At 35.7% G+C, this 23,020-nt stretch overlaps 1 protein-coding gene across 1 annotated transcript; it reads right to left on the bottom strand.

The window, feature by feature from the left end:
- Nucleotides 1-249: 249 nt before the first annotated feature.
- LOC131062938 (putative alpha-L-fucosidase 1) lies at nt 250-20,258 on the bottom strand. The gene is made up of 4 exons (XM_057996686.2): nt 20,216-20,258; nt 1,394-1,877; nt 1,042-1,278; nt 250-937 (listed from the first exon to the last, which is right to left on the bottom strand). The coding sequence occupies exons 1-4, from the start codon at nt 20,256-20,258 to the stop codon at nt 250-252; spliced, it is 1,452 nt and encodes a 483-aa protein (XP_057852669.2).
- Between the last annotated feature and the right edge of the window lie 2,762 nt (nt 20,259-23,020).

The raw sequence follows: 23,020 nt of genomic DNA, 5'->3' as shown, positions 1-23,020 counted from the left end.
TTAAAGACTAAAACAAAATAGATGAAATTTCTAAATAAAAATTATTCACACAGCTATGGAGTAAATTGAATTTTTTTATTTTTTTTAAATAAAAATGTGAAATAAATTACAATTTAAATTTAAAAATATATATATAGAAAGGGGAGTTCATTTACAACATAACGACTTATAGTCGTAACAATAATAAACGTAAATTAAACTTTCTTTACTAACACTACTTTGGAAGCAAAATAAATTTCTCAAGAACATTCATGGCGAAACTGCATTGTAAAATGGATCAAAATGCAGGCCAAAAGAAGAAATAAGTGGCACATCCCCTTTGAACTTCCAAATAAATAGTGAAACCGTAATAGCTTTCACAGGCTTTTCAAGTCTATGAAGCTTCTTGTACCCAATTGTAGTCCCATTACTCACAAGCATCATTTTCTTCTCATCACCACCCGATGCATAAACCCCATATTCCATTACCCTTTGCCCCAGTCCTATGCTCTCCTGAATCCTCACAACGTTAAATTCAACAGCCTCTTCAACTTTCAGTTCTATCCAATGAGATTTTTCGTTGCTCCCCAAATCCTTGGGTGCCCAGTAAGTCCAAAGATCGTTGCTCAATACATTGCTAGGGCTGAAGGCTGGCCCTCTCACGCTACTTGCTGTGACAGAAGCTGAAGCAGCCAAATCCACAGAAAAAATGGTTTTTATGGCCTTACCGAATTCCATTACTCTTTCTACGTCTTCTCCAGACAGAAGGCCAGTTGTGTTTGGCGGTATGTTGAGCAAAAGAAGGCAGTTTCTCCCCACTGAAGTGTAGTAGATATCCAGCAATTGACTTAGCGATTTGGGTTTCTGATCCGAGTGCCAAAACCACCCTGTCCTGATGGATACATCACATTCTGGAGGAATCCAATCCGTTCCATATGGGTCTCCAGTGTTCAAATACCTGCAGGAAAACAACTTACTGTTGTTTAGTACCAAGCAACTTTAAAACAGAGAATAGTCCAAATCAGCTGTGATATGTTGTTTCATATTTATATTTATTCTTACCCCTCAGTGCCTGCTTGGCCAATGTGATAGGAAGAGCTATTGATGGTGGACCAACAGGTTAATCCTGCTTCCCCATCTTCGTTCCCCACCCATCTGACGCCTGGTCCTACGTCTGAGAATATGTTTGCATATATCTGCAACTCTTTAACAATGGCAAACCACTCGGAGAACAAGTATGTCATCGTTGTGTTATCTCCTTTGGCTCCATCAAACCATACTTCTGATACGGGGCCATACCTGCCATTTATTTACAATGCTTACGAGTTCAATAAAAACACGTGAAGCATAGACAACTTTGAGATTGAAATAAAATTTTGCATTACAAAATATTCATATGAGTTAAAGTTCTTACTTGGTGAGAAGCTCCTGCAGCTGCCCTAAATAGAATTCATTGTACTGCACCTCTTTCCCATAGAAAGGCTCAAAACGATCCCAGGGAGACAAATACACACCCAAATCCAGGCCTTGGGCCCTGGTTGCCTCTGATAGATCCTTCAAAACATCTCCTCCTCCATTTTCCCACAGGCTGCTTTTCACCGAATGATTTGTATATGCAGAAGGCCAGAGACAGAAGCCATCATGGTGCTTGGCAGTCAAAACAAGGAGAGAAAATCCAGCCTCCTTGGCCACTGTGGCCCATTGATTTGCATCAAGCCCCTTGGGATTGAACAACTTAGGATCCTCTTTCCCTGTTCCCCATTCATTATTGGTGAATGTATTAACACCGAAGTGCATAAACATAACCATTTCTCTCTGCTGCCATTTCAGCTGACTTGCACTCGGCACTGGCAAAACTGGCAGAGGAGGTGGAACATTTAAACTACAAAAACCCACCTCTGCAAAACAATAGACTAAAACACACACTACCCAAATTAGACCTCTCCCCATATTGGATTGATTGAGGGAAGATCGATGTTGGGGGAGGATTTATAATTTATTTCTGAGAAAGTCAGATAGTCAGCTAAAAACAAGATATGAGTCATTAAGATTTTAAGTCCAGACATGGAGACGGCCAACAATGAACAGAGTTTCACTGGACTGGCACGAATTATTGTCCAAAATTTTGTGGAGTTCATTATAATTTAAGATGGAGGACGCATGCAGAAATTGCAGAGGTTTGGCAATATGTCACCCGTGATATTATTTTTTTGCAAGAAATGTTCGACGTGGAACGTTATTTGTCGATTGATGTCTAAACACGTCAGAAATGAAATGGATGTAAAGTTTTGATGTGGAGATGGGCATCTAACACGTCGGAATTGAAAAGATAAATGGAGAGGATTTTAAAGTATTCAATCATAAGCATTCTCAAAATTAAAGTAGAGAATTTTCTTGCAAATATTGATTTTAATTAGAATACAAAATTATGTGAAGAGAATGGAGAGTATGGAATCTCATTGTTAGTGAAAAATGACAATGGAAGAAAAGTTAAAAGGAGAAAGAAAGGAAAAGTGGATGAAATAGGATGGAAAAGTGGATGAAATAAATAAGATATTAATATGTAAAAGTGTTTAAATACTAATGAAGATATCAAAAGAATTTTGAGAAGAAAAAGGAAGATAATCATGTAGACAAGTTTGAGTGTAGCGGAGAACACAATGTGTGAGAATTTAATTATATTTGTGGCCTTCAATACATATACATATATGTGTATGTATACACATGTATACATATACATATACATATATGTGTATGTATACACATGTATACATATACATATACATGTATATATGATAGAAGAAATAAAAATGTAAAAAAAAAATTCATAGTTCAGCTAAGAATTAGTTGACATGTCTTAGATATGAGACTAGAAGGCTAATAATGCTTAAAAAAGATTGAACAATGAAACTAGATCAGAATCATTGGACTCATAAGAATAATAAAAATCAAATCCACTTGTATATTGAAAATGGACCCCTTACTTGTCATATATATGAAGAAAAAAGATTTTTAAAATAATTTTTAATCAAAACTTATAACAAAAAAAAGATAACAGTTAAAAAAATGTTACTCAAATATAATTTAAAAGACATCTTTCTAAAAATATTTATACAAAAAATAAATTTTATTTACAACTCTTTTATTTAATAGATAAGCACTGCCAAGGAAGTAGCTTCCTTTATATCAATAACTGAACAAGATTACAAAAGTTGATCCATTATGTACATCATGCCCACGACACATTCATACAACATTTCTATTTGATGATGGGAAATGATCACCATGCTGACTAATAAACTAACCAAAAGCATTCAAGGAACCATCTTCACTGCCTTTCATGTAGATTTGCAAATCTTGATTAGTGACTTGTTTCTTATTGATGGCCTCAGAATCAATGTTTTTAGTGATTAACCCTCAAATCATGAGCAACGAAATAGAAGAACAGATTTCACCACCACTTTGTTTCACTTAAACACCCTATGGTGAGCATATTTTGATCCCCAAGAAATCGCATTAGATAGGAAATAGGAATGTCTCATAGGTGGCTTCAATGTGCACATGTCCCTTAGACCATTTTTTGGCCCCTACAATCTTCACAATCACATCAACAGTGGTAGCCTCACCCTTACTTTTGAACAATCTACTCACTTAAGCAGTCACCATCTCCTCTGTGCACAAGCATCAGATGCTAAAGCTACAACATGTCTCCACCTATTGTAATAGAGGACAAAAATTTAAAATCTAATGGAGCCAAAATGAGCTTGAGCCCCAATAGTAGATTTTGATCCAAGAGAACCTTTCGAGTTCATGAGATCTTGAAGAAGAAGACACCTCCAAAAACTCCCAACCTCAAGCCTTATCAACTATCATATATCTCTCCACTTTGGCCCGTATATTAGTTTATATTGATGTTACTTCACCACTCCCTGGTGATGTGGTCCTCGTGGTTGGGGACTGGCCTTGGACACAACCACTTGATTTCGAGGGCCTCCCCTTTTGCTACCAAAAATGCTTCGCCACTAGCCATCTGGCCTCGGACTGCTCATTTTCTCGTCGACGAGGGATTCCCACCTGGTGGAAGGATGCTACTCTAGACAATTTAACGGTCTACGCTCCGGAGGGACTTCCTGACGATTCGGGTGCTACCCAACCTGATTTGCTGTCAGACCCCCTATTTCTAGAAGCTACTATTATCACTACTCCAATCCAATCTTCTGTGGCCCCCTTGTAGTCTACGGAGATCCCTTCTGGTCCACCCTCTGCTGACTCCCTACCGAATGATCTACATCTTATGGACCCTAATGACTCTATTGCTTGGACGGTGGTTCATTGATGACTAAAAGGGAAATCCTCTCTCCCCCCCACCTCTTCCCCTTAGTGGGGTCGGATGTCTCTATTCCCCCTCGATTGGGGTTGAGTTTGTAATGTTTTGCAGGCTTTCTTCGCATGCCTAGTTTGTTTAAAATTTTGGTTTTTTCGATAGTCTTAGACTATGTAAAGGGTCATCACCCTAGTTAACGCAGCTTTTTTAATCAAAACTATCATATATCTCTGACAGACAAGCCAGTCAACGTACCACCAGAAACCATGGGATATGCGACCAAAGATAACCTTCAATTGTCATCCTCTAACAATATGCCATCCATTCGGTCCACCGCCTCAACAACTTCCTAAGCCACCCCACAGTTTGCCAACAATCGGCTAGCCCGATGGCCTCCTAATACATATGTGAAATCATGAAATCCACCATCATTTCCAAGCACTCCCAAATCTTTTGAATCCATAATTTTAGTTTCCAAATCGGTATGTCTCTCTTCTTTACAACATTTATGCAGAGCAGGGAATCACTTTCAATGTTGATATGATCCAATTCTTTGACCTTACATAACCAAAGGCCACGAGCCAATGCCATTTTATTTACAATCTTATTAACTACTTAATCTTGTAGTTGTTCTATGAATCTTATTAGTTTATGCTTCTATGAATCTTGTAGTTGTTCTGTATTTTTGGGTACATGAGGGAGAGTACTCTTCATCACAATGTTACCTAGTTCTTAGTTGAACTATCAACGTTCCTACTTGTATTTTTTATTTATACTCTCATATGTGTGTGTATATGTGTGTTTATTTTTATTTATGTGTGTGTACATATGCCTATGAATATATGTCTCTCTATGTGTGTGCATATGTGTTTGTTTGTGTATGTTTGTTTGTTTAGTGTCATAAATCGTATCCCTCTACAATATCACATGCATTTTGGGCTCGCTTTGGTAGTTTTTCCTCATGTCCTTGATTCATGACTAATTGTGCTCAATCCATTGCCAATTTTGGAAGACCAACACAACCTTGAGTTCACTTACCTTGGTTTTGGCTCTGAAAGACAGGACTATGGCACCTAGCATTATAGACCTCCTATAATATGGCACCTAACACCCTAGTCCAGCCTTTGCTAGCCAAAATTTAAACTTCTAATGGTTGGGAAAAACTAGATTGGGAAAGTGCTCCCCGATGTTGGTTTTCTTTGAAATTTAAACTTGAACCATGTGAGTTGTGTATAAATACAACTCCCTCCCCCTCATTTGAACATATCTCTATAAGAATTCATTCTCTTATCACTCCAATTGAAAAATATAATTAGACATCTTCAAGGCACTATAGGAGAGATCTAAACTCAAGTATCCAAGCATTCAAGTTTAGCAATCATGATCAATTTATGTGTTCCTCCGTGAATGAGTCTAGGGTACATAACATACTTAGTAAAATTTTCAGGCTCATATTTCAAAGATAGGTTTCTTTTGATATATCCTTTCTATATTTGTACTTATATGCTTTCTTTCTGATCTATTTCAATCTATTTATGTTGAATCTTGTCAGTTTTTTAGCATTTTTCCTAGTTCTTGCATCATCTATTATCATAGTCATATCTAATCATATCGATCAAAATGGGAACAATTAATCAAAGTTCTTAGCTCTCCTAAGGGTTGACATTGAGCCTGATTGGTTATTCTCATATGAAAGTATGGTGTGAAAATGATTCCTAGTTTGCATGTTTAAGCTAGTGAACACTCATTTTCCACCATATTTTATTTTGGTGAAATTGACATAGCTTGCATAATTTTCAATTTTGATGTTCAAATCTGAGTTTAACTGCATAAAATTTTCAAATTTAGAGACATTAATTTATAAAATTCATCTTTTATGATCTTATATTCATTGATTAACCATTATTTACTAGTTGATATTACTTAAATGGGTGGTTAATTGATCATTTCATTGTTGTATTGCATTGTTTAATCACTCGTTTCATTGCCATAATTTTCTACCATTTGTTAGTTTCTTGCATTATTATTCACAATTGTATAAAAGGTAAATTGAAAGCATAAACCAATTCCTTTGCCTTTAGCCTTTCTTCTTTCTTTCCTACAACCAATTGTGTTTCGTTGGAGCTTTTACCTATGTACATGGGTTTCATAACTCATTATTCACAATTCAATATCCTTGCAAGAAGAAGTTATAGACTCATGGCTTCTTGGATGGTTTTAATAATAATGGTGTTGAGCAAGTAAGATGAATGTTAACTTATTCCCACCTAGGATCTTGGGTGCCTCATCTTCTCTTAATCCAGCACCTACCTTGTCTACATTTTTTATAATCCTTCCCCTCGTGCTTCTCATGATGAGGATGACCCTTCAATAGAAGTTTCTAATGAGGAATTGGGAAATATTGATAAGCAATTAGATGATCCTCAACAATTTGTGAGTCAAGAACACTTGGCTGGAGAGGCGGCCCCATTAATTGAAGGTTTAAGGAAGTTGATTCAAAATTATGAACACCATGTGGAAGTTTTGTGGGGTATAGCTCACATAGTGGATGACAACACTATGAAGCTATCTAGTTGTGCATAAATGCTTGGGCATTCTACTCCTTCAACCCAAGTTGAGATATCCATACCTATGCCTACATCTATAGCCATTTTTTTCTACTTACACATTCTATATTATGGCTACTACCATTGCACAAAATGATTATATTATCCATGTTAGTAGTGGGGGGAGTCCTATCAACAATATTCTTATGTTCCACCTTCAACCAATATCCCTTTTGTTTCTCAAAACATGCATCAACCATCTCCTCCACCCACCTACCACAATGTTGCACCTACCTACCATACTATACCTTCAAATCCTCCATTATAATCCAAATTTTCCCATTTCAATTCATCAAATAAGGTACCATAAAGCATTTATTGCAAAATCTTTCATCCTTACAACAATAATTGGCCTGCATAACCCAATCCCAATTTGCTATCTCTACATATATCATAAGTACCCCAATTTCTATTGAGATCCTTCAAAACCTACTCCCACAAAATATTGAGGTCCCTCATTTGGAGAAATATAATGGAAAAGTTGACCCCCATAGTCATAAGAAAATATTTACTGCTTTATGCAACAACTTATTCTATGACAAAAAATATTCTTGAAAAGATCGCCCCTCGAACCTTAAAAGATACCACTTTGGAATGGTTTTCTCATTTCCTAATTCAATTGTTAACTTTTAGCAATTGGTATATTCATTCTTGCAACATTTTAAAAATAATATTAGGCCACAAGTAACATTGACTGATTTATTGTGTTGCAAACAAGGTGCTGAAGAAAAATTATTTGATTTTATTGGTAGATATTGACATTTGTATACTCAAATTGTCAATCCTATCCCTAATGCTAATAATGAAAGAGTGTTTATTAATCATTTTCAAAAAGAAATTAGAGAAAAATAATTTATTTTTAATATTCATCTTTCATACACTTATGCACAACACTTTGCCAATATCAACTTGAGGTTAGTCAATATGGAGCCTCTTCATATTTGACTCCAGTTGATAGGACCAAAGATGCTCATCAAACATTTCAATGCTTTAGAATTAAAAAAAAAAAGATTCATTAAAATCAACAACATTAATTCCTCCAACCATATTAATCTCAAGTTGTAGCCACAACTCCCCTTGTTGAACTCACTTTTCTTCTAAACCATTCAAACATAGCAACTTCATACCCCTTTCCAATTCTTTACATTCCATTATGCTTCAATTGATTAACAAAATTTTTATGAAGCTTCCCCATATCCATCACATAGACACCTCAAAACCTTTACCTCCTTCCTTTAATTACAAAACTTTTTTTCAGTATTTGTAAGGAAGTTAGGGTAGCAAAACAACTTCCTACACCAACCTTGAGCACGGGGTTATACAAAACTTTATAGATCTTTATAATAGTTATAGAAACTTAGCAAAAATAAATATAAATAGCATGCATACCACAACATAGTGATTTACATGGGGAAAACCCTTTTGGGAGAAAAAAACCACACTCCATTTAAGTTGTCCAATATATTATTTTGAAATCAACAACAAATTGCAATACACTTGTAAAGAAAATTTCTCATAGGAGTATCACCGATGAAGATCCAGAAGCAACCCAATAGCTACCAAACACACAAAATACAATCACAATAAACAGTCATAATACAATGCCCTTGTATAATAAGGTTTCCTTCTAGGGTAAGAAAAGAACACAAAATATCCATTGTTAGATCTATGACCTAATGATAAATAGTCAAGATTTAGAATCTTAAATCATACCTAAAATGTGGCTTTTGTGGGCATTTCACTTGAACCTCTATCAAGGTGCACAGCCCTTGCACCCTCGATTGAGGGAATCATTCCCCTTGGACCCCACAAGGGGGATACCCCCTTGCAACCCCCACAATCATTTATCAACAATAAAATTTGATCAAATGAACCAATTTTAGTGTACAAATGTTAAGGCCAACTTGAGAACTACTACACCAAAATATTTTAAATGGGCCCAAACTAGGGGGACTATAGTGCCTAGGAGGGGTGAATCACAGGTGGAGCCAATGTACACAGGTTCAGGACAAAGACCTAGATCACCATATCATCACATAACTTTAGTTAGCAGTGTAGAGCTAGAAATAGGCTTGGAAAAGAGCTAAGAGGATACACACTAAGGAAATAACACAAAAAGGAGTGTCAAACTGTAAGGGGTTACAATTTACAACACTACAAAAAGATACTTTGATCTTGATTTAACATCTTATCTTTACATGTTGTTGACTTGTAAGGGATACTTTGATATGGATTTCAAAATAGGTCATTTGATTCTATGGAAGGTTTAACTTGTTCTAGACAAGCTACGTTGTAATCATAGGCAATGGTTGAACAATCAACATTCTTGGAGGAGCTACCCTTATTAGAAGAATATTATTTTTCATGTTTAGAGAGTGGATCCTTTAATGTATTAAGATCACTATTTGTTGTGGGAGGAGGGTCTTCAATAGTAACATCACCAAATTGTCCATGAGGTCTTGAATCGGATGTTTCAATTTCACACAATCTAAATTTTTATGTCCTTTGATTCTATGATAGTCACAAAATTAATTTTGTTTATACCAAGGTGGTTTTACTATTGGTTCTTGATTTATCACTCCGGGTAATGTAATCATTTTAGCTTAAACAAGTTTTTGTTAAGCACTTTCAAAGGATTCTCCGAGGAGAGTGAATTTTCTTCTATTAGTGTTATTTTGTCTAGAAAGGGTAATATCTTGTGTGTTTATTGATATGTTGGATGGAGTTTGAATAGCTACTACATCATCATTGGAAACATTCCTGTAGTAGCTACTACTTCTCAATATTTATCTCCTTTTTAATGATCTCATTAAATGTATCAACACATTGAACTTGCAAATGAAAGACCATCACTTGGTTTAAGTTTTGAAAAATATGTTAACAAATTGAGCTTAAAGAATATATTAAGGGTACTTTCTTGCTATGTTCTTCCATAATTGTCAGAAAGAATAAAATGTATCCCCATTTCTTTATTTTGTGTTGCACAAATCAATCATTGAACTGTTTAATGTTGTATGAAAAGTGACACATTTTTTTCTTCCCACTCATGAAAGGACTTGATCCCATGTAGTAGATGTGAAATCCGCTCAATAGATTGACCTCTCATGCTCCTTGGAAAAAGGTGCATAAGATAAGTGTCATTGTAAGCTACCACCATGCAAGCTAGATAAAACTCTCTTACATGCTCGTGAGAATCACCTTTTCCTCTATACTTGTCAATTTTAGGAACCTCAAACTATTGGGGAAAAGATATCATAGCTATGGATCTATCAAAATGATAGAAGCATGTGTCCTCCAATGTGTATCTCTTCTTAGTGAACATTCCTAGTTCCATAGTTGTCATCTTTTGTTGCAAGCTTTGTAATTGAGATACCAAGTCACTCAGCGGTTTAGTGGGAATGAGTTGAAGTTATAGGTATAAATAGGCGATTGACTTTGTGGGATGTAAGTAGAGCCAAGAGGTTGATTAGGTGGAATGTAAGTGAAACCAACAGATTGAGTAGGTGGAAAGTAAGTGGATCCAAGGACTTGAGTAGGTGAAATGTAATTTTGGTAGGCATGTGTATGACAGGTCATTAGTTAGGTTTGTCGATAAGTTGAGGCTTGGGAAGCCATTGTTTGACTTTATTGGTAAGTTGAGGCATGAGAGACAATTGGCTGACTTTGTTGGTATGTGGAAACAATGTGGGATGTGGTTTGTTGTGCTATGGATGAGGATTGAAGCTGGGATTTCACTTGGGTCACTTGTGGAGGATTTTGTGAAATGGACATGCCTATGGATTGAGGAGTGGAAGATGTCATGGGAAAGGTTAGGTTGGTATAGGTTGATCTATGATAGTGGAGGCATCAAACTCATAAGGTAACTTGATAGCCCTTTGAGCTAGCAACCCAAAATAGTAACTAGCATTTGAATTAAAGATCAATTATAACACTTTCATACCTTTAGGGTCTTTTCAAATTCTCTTATATTTCCTAATGTCGGTTCTTTTTGTTCATCTTCTTCAAAAGGAGGATCCCATAGGGTTGTGTGTTCAACTTGTGAATAATTTCTTTGAGATAAAATGGGAGGCATTCCAAATGGGTATTGAGTTCCTCCTAGAGAATTTGGAATGTTTAACTCAAGCTATTGTGATTCCATTTTTTTCTTATGTTGTAATTTTGTGGCTTTCATGTGATTGGATACTTTGATATAGATGAAAGATTCTTGTTGCTTCAAAGCCAAAAGTGGTCAAAGTTAAGCTAGATCTCCAAAATGATAAAGAAAAGATAAAAGATTACTTGAACTAGCCTCGTGAGTCCAAGAAAATTGATAAAAACTAAAATACACCAACTCAAGACTAGACAAAGACTCGGAAGTCATTATACTCGCCAAAGATAAAATATAGCTCTTCAACTTGAAATTAACTTGTGAGACCAAGATAAAAAGACAAAATGAAAATGACAATAAAAAGAGAGGAGATCCAAGTTAGACTTGATGCATTTAAGAAATGACATGGCGAACTTCTTAGATCCTTATCTTGTTTTCCAAATCTTATCAAGATATGCATTTTTTTATCCAAGTTTCCAAGTTTTTGAATTGTTTAAGTTTTTGTTTCAAGTTTGATAATTTGAAAAACAAAAATGATTATGAAAAGATCTAATTTTTGTACTTGAATTTATTTTTTTTGAAAGATTGATGCTTAATTAAAAGCATGAAGCTATGTGCCAAAAGTGTGACGCTATGTGCCAGAAGCACAGTGCTATATGTCAAAAGTGCAACACTATGTGCTAGAAGCATCATGCTATATGTCAAAAGTATGCCACTATATGCTACAAGTGTGACACTATGTGTTAGAAGCATGACAGTATATGCTAGAAGCGTGGTTTCTTATCATTTTCAATTTTGACAAAGGTTTTGAGTTTTTGGCAAAATATTTTGACTTGAAAAGTGACTCGATTCAATTAACTTTAGTGCATGAATAGAAAATGCAAAATGCTTACACTCTTAGATCCACAAATGCAATTTGATTGAACTTGATTATTTTTCAGAATTTATGATTTTACTTCTTTGAACTTTGATACATGTGTAGGCATACATTCAAAAAATGAAAAAGAAAACACATTACCTATGGATCAATTTGGATTTATGTCCCCTTTTGGGTTCAAGTGGGGAAGGATATTTAATCACTCAAACACATAAAGCATACCAACAAGCATACTCAAGTGGAAGTATCAATCCTTTCATGTACAAGAAATGATGGCCAAAAAGTTCAACTATAGGCTTTATAAGCTCAACTAGGGGAATCTTCTATATACCACAAGGACATGTTGAGGACTCAATCTATAGATTAAATGGAACATTGAAAAATAGCTGGGAAAAAAGCGTAACCCACTCTCTGCCTTCACTTATCTAAGGTATAAAGTTCTTAGAGGCTTGGCCTAGATTGATATTATTCCACTGTCAAGAGGTGTTTCTTTCAATTCAACCTCCACTATTTATACTTTGTCGAAAAATTAGAGTTGAGATCATCCCCTAGAGTGATCTTTTCCTTAGGGAGGCCCCCTAAAAAGAAAAGGCGAGATCATTTATTTTTGGTGCACTCAATTTCGCACTAGGATGTGCGGAGAGCATAAAGCCCAAATCCAAATGTGTATGGTTAATTTTAAGACCAATTTTAATTTGTGGAAGTCAACAAGCACAAGAACAAGCAATGATTTTATAATGATAACGAAGACTATGATCACATGGAATACAAAAGAGAGGGTTTAGAACTTGTGCACCTAGATTTAACGCTTTCCAATCTTGTTTAAATACCTTGACGAAAAGCTCTGAGATGGATTTATCCTTCAGATCTTTAAATTCTACACACAAAGGACAACAAGCTACAAGAGAAAACCCTAGAAAAATCATGTTCAAAAATGAGAGTTTCAGATCTAACAGATAACACAAGATGTTTGACAAATTTTGATCAATAATCCCAAATCAAACAAACCCTAATGCTTGAACAACCGAATCATAGAATAGACTAGATTTGTAGCAATATTAACCAAAATCATGGTACCAGAAGTACGACTTAACTCCCCAAAGGTACAACAGAATTTACCAAAAGTGTACGACAAAATTTACCAAAAGCATGGCTTTATGAAGTAGTTACTAAAATAAAAAAATCAGTGTTCTGAGAGGCATGGAAAAATATACCAAAAGCACAATAGGATCCCAAATTCATTGCGAAAGCTACCAGAAGCATGCCAAGATTTACCAAATGCTAAAATAACTATTAATAGGCGCGACAATTTCGATTATGTGCAACAAAATTTACCAGAAGCGTGGATATGATCTACAAACAAAAATAGACTTATCTGCAAAGCAAAAAAGTTGTCACATATATACCAACTCTGTAGTAGATCAACCCAAATGCAAACTATATTGGCCTGAAAACGCGGATCTGACCTACAACTTCAAAAATATCACAAATCTTGTGAAATCTTTTGTTAACATCAAGGAGCATGCCAAAATGTGAATGTATGAAAATGTAAATCACAATGAGGAAAAAAAATACAATGTAAGATCCAAACTTGCAATCTACGCAATCCTAAAATGAAGTCTAAGATCTATGCTCAAATCAAATGATAAACAATAATAACAACATAAAGACCTTGGGAGACTCCATTATTGCTTGAGATTTTCTTGAATGCTTTGATATGTGGATTGCTCTTCAAAATAGCATAACCATGATTGCACAATGATATGATGATGAAGGAAAGATGCTTGGTAAATTCTTGATAGTTTCTAGTTCTTGATTGCGGATGCTTGATAATTTTACTATAGTGTAGGTGCTCAAATGTAGTAGGAGTGGTCTTAATAATGCTAGCGCTATTGAGAAATGAATGAGTGAAGATCTTATTTTAATGCCTCACATTACATTTGATGAATGGTGGAGATTAAATGGCAAGACCAATGAATGAGTGAAGGTCTTGTCTTTATGCCTCACATTACATTTGATGATTGGTGGAGATTAAATGGCAAGATCAATGGTTGAGGAAAATTGATAGAGGGTGATACCTATAATGCACACAGATTGATGAGGTGGAAGAATAAGGCAAGGGGAAAATGCATGGAGGAGATAAATAATTTGAGGCAAAAAAAATTAAATAAATTATTTGAATTTATTTATTTTGAGAAGGAAGTGTCAGATAATTAAATCTTTTTTGTAAATTATTTAGTTATGAGAAAGAAATTAATAAAATAACAAAATTATTTGATTAATGATAGGATAAAATAGTAACATCAAATAAATAAAAATATTTAATTGATTATGGATAGAAGAATACAATTAAATAATTAAACCCGTCAAACACTATGATATACCTTTTAACATACTTTATGATCATTTACTACCATCATATTTCCAAACAAATGAGAGACTTGAAGGATCATCCAAAGAATATCACCATATATACTTATAATTGGCTAAACATAATATTTTATTGTTTAAAAAATAAATTTAACATTAATTGAGGCTTGGCTAGGCCATGGAGCCACAAATAACCCTCTTATTCTTTGGATAGGTGAGATAACCATATGAATTATGTTAGGCACATTACAATTTATTTTTCTACAACAAACCAAAATAGGGTGAGGATGATTATAGAATGAATACTATAAGATTAAAAATAGCATTAATAAAAAATAAGATCTTTTTTAGACCATAATAAAAATAGGTTACTATGACAATATGCCATTTAAAATGCTAATAATTAAACAAGGTCAATCCATAAGAACCCTCCTTCAAAAAATACCTCCACTCTTATAAAGATCAATATTCACAACTTTGATATACATGTAGGGGTGCAAGTTGACCTCAACCATAAGATTGTCATAACCAACCCTAAAACCCGACCTAAGGATGAAAAATAAAACTCTATTCAAAGCTTATAATTCAAGTGGAGAGAGAGAAATTGCATATGGTTAGACAAAAATATAGATTAGGTTTTTTTAATGTCAAGAATGATACCCATGAACCAATCCAAGTCTCTTTAATACTCATGGTGTGCTTGAATGGTAGGATTCTAGCTAGCACTCAAAATCCACTAAAGAATTATGGTCAAATTTGACTTATATTTTATCAATATGTTGTTTTCATGAACAACTGAAAAGAAAAAAAAATACATACATTCTCTTCATTTGTTTATGAAGTTGCCTTGAACCCTAAAATGGAAAAGAAATTGAAAAAAGACAACAATCATACCTACTTGGAAATGTAGCAAATTTCCTATTATGGAGGGAAGAGGTGAAGAATAGGGTTTGATGAGCTTTGTAAATGCAGGTACCCATTTTTAGATGCCCTTTCCACTTATCCTCTTTGTGTGAACAAAAGTATAAGTAAGCTTGCAAGTAGCAAAAAAAATTAATAGCTTTATCAAACGCATACAGTTTTGAACAAGTATGTGTTGGTGATGGACATCCATTTAGGAGTAGGATCCCAAACCATAATGCATACCCATTCCAAACAAACACATGTTTAGGTTCAAGATAAACATGTACCCATTCCTATCGATATTTTTTCTAAGCTCGACACTTCCACTAAAAGTAGACTCATTATCCTGTTTTTACCCATGCATGTTTGTGAGTGCAACATACTTTAAGTTCACCTCAAAGTATGGGCAAAATGTAATGGTGAAATTTGCAATCCTATGATTACCACTTTGCGCACATGCAAATTTTATCCTCCCTCTTTTATGATTGTTAGTAAAGAGATTAAAATTGCATTTATTCCTGTATTATAAAAGTTACCCATTACATATGTCTAAACATTTAATTTGCATGCATATTTGTGAGTTACTTTGACATGCATGATAATTCCAAGATTCAAACACATCTCAAAGTAGGACTAAAATATATGTTATAAAATTTACATTCCTATATCATTTCCCATTATTTTTTAGCTTATTTTGAGAGTACCTTCATGCATTTACATTATAATATTTGTGCGAAGGCAAGTCCCTTTCCCTATGCTATCTAACTATCCACTTACACATTCTAATACATGTATCTCATACCTCACCAATATATCCATATATATATGGACATGTTAATGAAATCCACACATTAACCTATTTGTGCACATATCCCTATGTACCCATTAACCACCTTGATATGATTGTTTCTATGTCCTAAGTGATTTCTATAGTTACACATTCAACCCTCTCAAAATGAAATTTCAAGTTCAAATTTGACCAACTCCCACCTATTCCTTTCCTACCAAGAGCTAGAAAAACAAGTTTGTGTAATAATATACAATGTATCAAAAATTAAAGATATTCATTTCATATCCTCAAGTATCCTCCCCCAATCATCCTAAGGAGTTAAATATTTGAATTTGGTATACTAAAACAAATCTAATTATTAATGTATACCAGAAATGTGGTATCAACCTGCAAGAGGGGAAAACATCTCAAACATACACATGAAACATTATGTTAAGAGGTTAGAAATCATAATTTAAAACCAAGAAGTTAGCTTGAAAAACTAAACTCTAAGCATGTCTCATGCTCCTCTATCTCTAAAGATCCTTAAGATTCAAGGTGGCCCTCACTTGGAAGAGCACTTCATCTCTTGGATGACAACCTAGAGAACTATATTTATGAGAATTATTCTAGGATCAAAATGAATGCAACTAAGATCCTAGTGAAATGCTAAGATGAGATGATGAAGATGAAATGAAAAACTAGATGATTAAGATGCTAGATGAGTTCCAAATTGAAAGTTAAGATGATGCTAGATGAGTTAATTAAGCTATATGAGTATGAAACGCTAGAAAAGATGTGGAATTAAGCTAAAAGATGAGCTAATAATGAATCTAAATGCTATGAGAAAGATGATTGATGTTAATGTTTGGATGCTTGAAGATGACTTATGAGATCCTTTGATAACCTGCAAAAGACTATAATTTTGATGCACAATATTGGGATCCTTGAATTGAAGAAATGAGTTCTATTTATAGGCAAAATAGAGAAATGGATGGTTGAGATTGAGCAATCTCAACAAGGGCTAGGATTGAAAGTTATCAATTCATGGGAGAGACCAAATCCAATCCCAAGCTAATAAATGTCACCTTGAGAGGGCTTGAGAGGATGCTAAACAAGAATTAGATGCTAAGAAAGCAATTAGGGATAACCTCAAGCAATGACATCATTGGATAATGTCATTAACCAAGGAGACATGCTATTACCCAAGGTAAACTCTTGTGCAACATGAGAAAATGGTTAAAGGGACAACCATCATGGCTAAGGGGTGTGGGCTTGTAAGAGGCATTAAATGCCTTTTGAAGACTTTGGAGGCTAACTTGCTCAAAGAGGAAAACTACTAGTGGTTTATGTAAGAGCCTTACATGTTTGGAAGACTCAACAAGTTAACTTGTTGAGATAGATAAAGTCTTAAATGCATTTTGAAGACTTTCTTCCAAATTTGGAGAAATGCCCCCCACCCCAAATTTAGGGAAAGGACATGATTAGGGGATTGGACATGATTAGGATGGTATTAGGAGGTTTCTAGAAGGATGATCATGGAGGCAAGTGGGAGATGTAGGATGCAAGTGGGTGAGGGAAAATATGAGTTTTAGTTAAATTAAATTGATTTAATTTAGCCAAAAGGGATGCAACTTGCATTTGTAGGATTTTGCAAGTGTGGGGATTTACAAATAAATTTTGATTTCTTTAAATGCAAAGGGATTTTTCAATTAAATGTGAATTTGATCAAAAGGGGAAAAGGGGATTTTAATCAAATAAATAAGATTTATTCAATCAAATGGCTAAGGGTACTTAATCAAACCTTAGTTTAATTAATAGGTTAGGCAAGAAGAAGGAGATTTAATCAAATCTTTAATTTGATTTAAAAGGTCAATTAGAAGAATAGGGACATTAATTAAATCTTAATTTAATTAATTGAAAGAATTAGGGATAATTAAATGAATAAAATTCACTTTAATCATTGTGCAATTTTTAGGTGTCTACATTTTGCCCCTCTTTGAGTCAGCGTGTGACCACATGTTGATTCAAACAAAAACGCTCAATTTGTCATATCTTCTGATATGATGTTGTCACCAAAATTCTCGATATGATTCCCTGGATATGAAAAATTGATTTCGATATGGACGTTGATATGAAATTGATCAGTTGATATGAGACCGATGATGATGTCGATTTGATGTGAAGCCGATATGGAAATTCAATATGATAATGTCGATATGCCCCCTCAGGTGATAAATTGATAAAAATTGTGGTTTTCGAGGGAACATCATGAAGCATGGTGATTTTTGAATTTTTAGATTTTCAGTTTTTTTATTCTTTTTTTTTATTTTTATAAAAAAAATGATTTTTTCGAATTTTTTAAAATTTTGATTTTTTGGAATTTTTTAAAATTTTGATTTTTTGGATTTTTAAAATTTTGGATTTTTTGGATTTTTTGGATTTTTTGGATTTTTTGGATTTTTTTAAAATTTATTTTTTGGATTTTGAAAATTTATCCCCCGATAGAGTTTATCAAAAATGATATGTAAAAATGGGGTTAGGACTATGTGGGGATAGCGCATGCATGCCCCACACGTCCACTGAGGCATCACACGGCCTGCGTCAACATGGGCTATATAAGCCTCCAAGGGCCCATTTCCACCTCATTTGTGCACTTGTCAGTTGAGAATTGGAGCTATGGAGTGGAGAGGAGAAATGGCATCCCCCTACCATCTTCGTTGATTTGAGTGAGTTCGGTGATTTTAGAGGCCACGTGAGTACGGCCCACCAGTGAGTTTGATTTTTTAACCTTTCTTGTGAATTTTCAAGTTAGATTTTGCAAGTTTTTGCAAGACTTTTCAATTTTTCTAGTTGAATTTTTCTAGGGCTTTTTCCGCATTTTTTTATATTTGAATTTTTTAGCGCATTTGCTTTTTCTTTTCATGCATTTGAATTTTCTTTTCATGCATATGATTAATGTCGTAGCTTATACAATTAATTAGTTAGCGCATCTGATTAGGGGTTTAGCGCATACAATAGATTGCATAGTGCATATGAAAACTTTTTTAGTGCATATGATGAAATGTTTGGCACATTTGATTGTTTAAATAGCGCATATGATTAATTAAATAACGCATTTGATGTAGTGCATTTAATTACTGTTTTTGTGCATATGAGACAGCGGGCAATTTTTTGAATTTTGAGATATTTTCAACATGTGTAATTTTGATTTTTAGGTTTTCTATAAATTTTTACACCCTGTCGATGTGTCAATTGAATTGATTGCATTGATTTTTGTCGTTAATTAATTGTTGATGTTGTGTAGTCAATATGAGTCAATTTGATATGGGTCTGTTTGATATGATTCAAATTTTGGTATGGATCAAGTCGGTCAAAATCGATATGTCTCAAGGTCAATATGGGTCTATTGTCGATATGGGTATGTTTTCGATATGGGTCAAAGTTGTTATGGGTCTTGATTCGATATGGGTCCTAATTTCGATAGGGGTCAAAGTCGATATGGTTCTTGGTCAGTATGAGCCAAATTTAGATATGGGTCTTGATTCGATATGGGTCTCTTGTTGATATGGAACTTGGTCAATATGAGTCAAATTTCAATATGGGTCCTAATTCAATATGGGTCTTTTGTTGATATGGAACTTGTTTTCGATATGATACTTGGTCTTTTGATATAGGTCTTGATTTGGGTTTCGATATGGGACCTGATTTAATTAAATTCAATATGGGACTTGTTGATTGATTCGTGATAGGAAGCTTGATTGATTGATATGAATCTTGATTTCGATGTATTTCTAGATTGATTGAATGATCTTCGATAGAATACTTGTTTGATTGAAATGAAACTTGAGTTTGATGTGTTTCTTGATTGATTGAATGATCTTCAATAGGATACTTGTTTGATTGAAATGAAACTTGATTTCGATGTGTTTCTGTTTGCGATATGATGTTGGGTTTCCATATGAGACTTGTTTGCATTATGAGTCTTATTGATTGGTTTGTGATATGATACTTGATTGGTTGTTAGGATAGTCCTTGTGTGATGTCGTGACCATCGTCACTTGATAGATGCATGTGTTGTTGGTTTGTTGATTGCTTGATTGCTTAGGATAGATAAAACTGATATAATACCTCTTTTTTAATATAGATCCAGCTAGGTTCTCATGCTTCGGGAGAAATACTCGAAGACTTTTATGATGAGAGATCGATTGACTGCCAATGATTTGGTAGTTATAGAGGCTCGCAGTCTCATTCATTTGTTGCACATGCCTCCCTATCAGAAGAATAGGAGTCTACTCACCGCATTGGCCGAGAGGTGGCACAGCGAGCACAACACCTTTCATTTACCAATGGGTGAGATTACAGTGACACTTGAGGACGTCTATCAGATTCTTCAAATTTTGATTACAGGAGAGTTGGTCGTGTATGATGTGGAAGAGGTTGGTGGGACAGATGCTCTGTAGGAGGTGTTTGGCAATCCACATATTGCAGGTTACTCAATGGCTTGGTAGGACATGGTAGATAGTTATGCCCCACTCCCTTCAGTATTGTCAGGCTTGATTTGTAGCTACCTGATTCCTGGCAGGAGGTCTCATGGGTTGTCAGTTGGATGGGGTCAAATTCTACGATAGATGGTGCAGTTGCACATACAATATGCTTGGGGTATATGTCTGTTTTCTCACCTATATCATGAGCTCCATCAGGTGGTTTATGATGATGTGGCTAATTTAGCTTCCGGGTGTACCCTACTGCAAATTTGGGCATGGGAGCATATAGAAGTGACTCGTCCGATTGGGGAGAGATTCAGACCAGTAGGGGCACCGTATGTGATGATGTGCAACCAGGTCGCTTCCTAGTCGATGCTTGGGAAGTTGGAGTATTGGAGATGGCCTTAGATGATATGGATACAATGGTGTAGAGGTTGTATTGACTGTGTGAGCCTTGGCCCGAGGATGGATTTGAGGTGCCATATTTGTTTTTGAGTAGATTTATTTTGGTTCGTACCCCCTATGTGGTAGACCGGTTTATTCTTCCTCGGGTATACTGGCAATTTGGTCGCATGCAGCCTATGCTGCAGGGGATGACTGTGTATGCTAGGGTACACAAGGAGATGACAAATTGGGGGCCGACACTGGATTTTTCCAGATCCCGGGCGGAGTTCTACTCCTTGCCTTTTGTGTATGGAACATGTTGGTATACGTGGTTGATGCGGGCATGACAATGGAGTATACTAAGTATTTTATGATACATGGGTTCACACGACTGACAAGGATAGGAGAGCCTTTTCCTGCACTAGAGGAGGTTGATGGTGATGATGATGATGATGATGATCAGGACCGAGGTGGAGGTCACCGAGGTGGCGAGCAAGGACAAAGGAGAGGTAAGAGGGGTGGAAGAGGAGGTAGAGGTGGTGTGATTGATCATGGTCGGGGAGTGGGTGGTGGCGGGGTAGAGGAGGAGATGAGGGAGGAGATAGGAGGGTGGTGGGAACGGTATAAGGGGGAGAGGAGTTGGGTGGAGGCAGCAATTGGGATGAGGAGGGCCAATGCGAGTTGAGGATGTTGTTGTGCTGGAGGTTAGGGAGAGGTCAGATGATGACAGATCTGAGGGGGAGACTGATGATTCTTCCAATGAGGAGACCGAGTCTAAGGAGGTTGGTGGAGGACGAGGGTTGATTGGATTGGGAGGGATGGAATTTGATGAGGAGAAGGAGGAGGAGGATGTTCAGCCACTTGCTCGATAGAGGAGGATTGATATGCCCCCACCTGCCTCTTAATAGGTTGGTGGTTAGGATCCGCAACCATCATAGCCACATATGGTAAAGATTAGAATGCCTCCTCATCAACAGCAAACACAGTTAGTAGGTTTACAAGCCATGCTTCTGAGGATACAGGGTCAGCTTACATAGCCCCAAGCATAGGTGACACATCTACAGAGATAGGTGATCACGGTGTCTTTAGACTGAGACTCGGCTAGAGCTGAGAGGGACAGTACCATGGTCGAGAGGGATGGTGCTCGACAGGGTTTGCAGGTGGTTCAAGCACAAATTTCTCACCTCCTAGCTGAGCGGGATACTTAGAGGGATCATCAGGGCCGAGCAGAGGAGATAGTGCAAAACATGTGGCAAGTCACCACACAGAAAGTGACAGGTAAGACTATCTGGAGTCTTGTTTATCAGTTTGAGCGTGCCACCTATTACAGGGATTTGTAATTTGCGGTGGTGTCAGCCGCTCAGCGAGCTCCTAGATATGCATCCAAATCACCGTGGGGTGGATCTCACAAACATGGAGGTAGTGAGGTGGTCATGGGACCCAGGAGGGATGCCCATAGCAGCAACACAGGTGAAGGTAGCTTGATCTCTCAGCCAACAGGTTCTAGAGGTGGTCACGTTGATCCTGCCCTGTGACTATGATCATGGATGTTGTATTTTTTATGTACTTTATTGATATATACACACATCATTGTATTTTGATGACCTCTCGATATGATACATTGTTGTACTTTAATCCCATTGATGTTTTGATTTGATTATCTGAAGATCTTGTTGATTATTGATGTTCATTGATTTGATTGATATTGATGTTGCTTGATTTGATGGACATTGTTATTGATATGATATCCAAGGACTGGGGACATTTTATTGTTTCACTAATGATTGGCTTTGACTTGTATCATTTATTTTCCTTTGGATCAGCATTTGGTCACACATATGCATGATGATATGATAGTAGATATGTATATACATATTATGGATGCAGCTACTTTGATTTTGATGAGCTATATGATATGCCTTTGATCTATATGACTTTTGCTTGTATGATGATACAGATGATGTGATGTGTGTGTTTTTTATTTTTATGATCTATGGTGATTGCAATGTATGTCTAATGGATACTATATATTTGGAAGGTGATATGCCTATGATGGTTGGAGTTGATAATTGCAGATGCTTATGATTGTGCAAATGTTTCTAACATGTTTTTGTACTTTTATGTGCTTTGGATAATGCGATCTAGAATGCCAAATGTTCTTGATATGATATGCACTATGCGATAATGATTTGAAACATGAAATGTATCTTGAAAATGAGATGTTTGATATGAGA

The sequence above is a fragment of the Cryptomeria japonica genome, chromosome 5 (genome assembly GCF_030272615.1).
Source record: "Cryptomeria japonica chromosome 5, Sugi_1.0, whole genome shotgun sequence".
Lineage (NCBI taxonomy): Eukaryota > Viridiplantae > Streptophyta > Pinopsida > Cupressales > Cupressaceae > Cryptomeria > Cryptomeria japonica.
This window is presented reverse-complemented; position numbering and strand designations above follow the sequence as displayed.